Below are 2,497 nucleotides of genomic sequence, written 5' to 3' on the forward strand. Positions count from 1 at the left end.
TCTATTTTCATCATAGAAAATACAAAAACAACATACAAGCGAAAAGGAGAAAAATTTTAAATTCCGTAATTCTATCACTCACAGAATTTATGTTCTAATAGCACTGCTTTTTTTGTATTTCAAAACTATAATTTCTCTTTACCAGGAAATACTCACAGCAGAGAGAAATGATTGACATGGCATGCAGCTTGTTCTCAGACCTGATATAAGGTCTCATACAAATAACAAAAATATTTCCAAAGCAGGTAACTGCAGATACAACCCATACAAATACTCTCTGAATGATGCTTGCCAAGAGATTCTCCAGAGATGAAATTCCATCCGTGTTTGGTTTACAGCTGCGAACATGCGGTGCATATCCACAATACTGAAATTTCTTAAAATATCTGGTGTACAAAGAGAAGGTAAAATAAGATTTTAAATTTAATTCAGTGTCACCATACATTAATATTGGTTGTCTACATTATCTCTGTAGAAAGAAGATGTTTTAGTAGGAGACTCAGAGGAATGCAAAACAATTGGAATTCTGAAACTTTAAACATCAATTTAATTCTCATTAACTTGATTTCACTGTAAAAGAATGTGTGGGTGAAAATAACAAATAGGCATAACGAATATACAAGTGTTAGACATGTATTAGAATATAAACTGTTAGCATGTGATCAACAAAATGAACCTATTCAGAGAAACTTTCATTGGGTTTTCAGAGTCTAGCAAAAGTAAATGCTCGTTACATAACTCCTATTCGTGCCGCAACTTTTCTTGCCTTTTAACCCTCAGGGGAAGAGTTAAATGTTTTCTCCTCTGTGCTCCTATGACTTTTCTGTTATAGAGGTTACATTGTTATCTGTAACTACTTGCTAACAGGCCTATAGCTCACACTAGATTTTTTTTTTTTTTCAGGAAATTATGGGGGTACAAACATTTTGTTTACATGTTATGGCTTTGCCACATCCCAACCATGATTTGAGATGTGCCCTTCCCGCCCCCCACAACGCTCACTGCGTCTAACAGTTGTGAGTTTACCTACCCCCAAAGAATATTACTACTGTGTGAGCACCCTAGTGTTGATCAGTCAGTGTCAGTTTGATGGCGAGTACAAGTGGTGCCTATTCTTCCATTCTTGTGATACCTCACTTCAGAGGATAGGCTCAAGCTCTATCCAGGAAAACATAAGAGGTGCTAGATTACCGTCATTTTTTATAATTGAGTAGTATTCCATTGTATACATATACCATATTTTATTAATCCACTCATGGATTGATGGGTACTTGGGTTGTTTCCACATCCTTGCTATAGTGAATTGTGCTGCCATAAATATTCAAATGCAGATGTCTTTATTATAGAATGTCTTTTGTTCCTTTGGGTAGATGCCTAATAGTGCTATTGCTGGATCAAATGGTAGTTCTACTTGTAGCTCTTTGAGATATCTCCAAATTCTTTTCCACAGTAGTTGCACTAATTTGCAGTTCCACCAGCAGTGTAAGAGTGTTCATATCTCTCCACATCCTCACCAGCACTTGTTGCTTTGGGATTTTTTTGATACAGGCCAATCTTACTGGAGTTAGGTGATATCTCATTGTGGTTTTGATTTGCATTTCCCTAATGATTAGAGACGTTGAGCATTTTTTTATGTTTGCTGGCCTCACACTAGATTTTGATACATAATAAAGAGTACAGTAAATATTTGCTGAGTGAATTCTTTCATCAACAGAGAGCCCTCTCTTGTTGATAAAGATATCACCCAGATAATATTAATAAATAATTACTATTATGTTACCACCAACACCAATACCATTTATTGAGCATTTTCTAGATATCAGGAATAAATTCTCAAATGAACTCCATGAGGAAGGTATATTAGCATCACTATAGGAGATGAATCTTCAGTGGAGGCAAATCGCTTGCCAGGAAATTTTCTAGAAAATGAAGAAATTTGGGATTCAAATGAGATCTATTTGCCTCCAAAGCCATATGTTCTGGCAAAAAATATAAATGATCTTTATAGTATAAAGAGTTACAGTAATAAAAGACAGAAACTTGATGATTACAATTTGTCCTGTCAAATTCAAGGTCACGTGCTGATATTTTCATCCTGTTATGTCCACTTCTCTGGGAACTATTAAGAAGAGGAGAGCAGAGCATGAGGAAGGAAAGAGTGTTGATTGCTATTTCACTTTGTTTTATGTGTCTCAGGCTGAAGTTTTGCTTTTATCAACAGAATTATAAGAGATATTTCTTTGCTGGTTTGGCTGTGGGACCTTCAGTGGAGGCTCTCCCTTAGTCCACAGTGAGTGAGTGCTTTAAGCAAGACCAATTAGACTTTCTCTCCTGGAACTCTGGATCTTATTGAATGAGAGTTGGGAGGATAACTCCAGCAGGGCCTGGAGAAGACTGCTGTTTAACTCTTGCCGCCATGGTTTCTGCCCATTTCAAGTCAGTTCCTTTAGTTGTTTCTTAGATTTTTGTGAGCCGTATCATTTTTTCCCGATAAATT

The 2,497-nt window shown here is 36.3% G+C and overlaps 1 protein-coding gene across 1 annotated transcript in view; it reads right to left on the reverse strand.

The window, feature by feature from the left end:
• The window catches only part of RXFP1 (relaxin/insulin-like family peptide receptor 1), a 142,233-nt gene that overhangs the window by 7,591 nt on the left and 132,145 nt on the right, over positions 1-2,497 (reverse strand). The window contains 3 exon segments of the mRNA XM_012651911.1: positions 157-386; positions 935-1,026; positions 2,220-2,238. Of these exon segments, the coding sequence (XP_012507365.1) occupies positions 157-386; positions 935-1,026; positions 2,220-2,238 (341 nt within the window).

This window comes from Propithecus coquereli, unplaced genomic scaffold (assembly GCF_000956105.1).
Source record: "Propithecus coquereli isolate 6110/MARCELLA unplaced genomic scaffold, Pcoq_1.0 Scaffold376, whole genome shotgun sequence".
Lineage (NCBI taxonomy): Eukaryota > Metazoa > Chordata > Mammalia > Primates > Indriidae > Propithecus > Propithecus coquereli.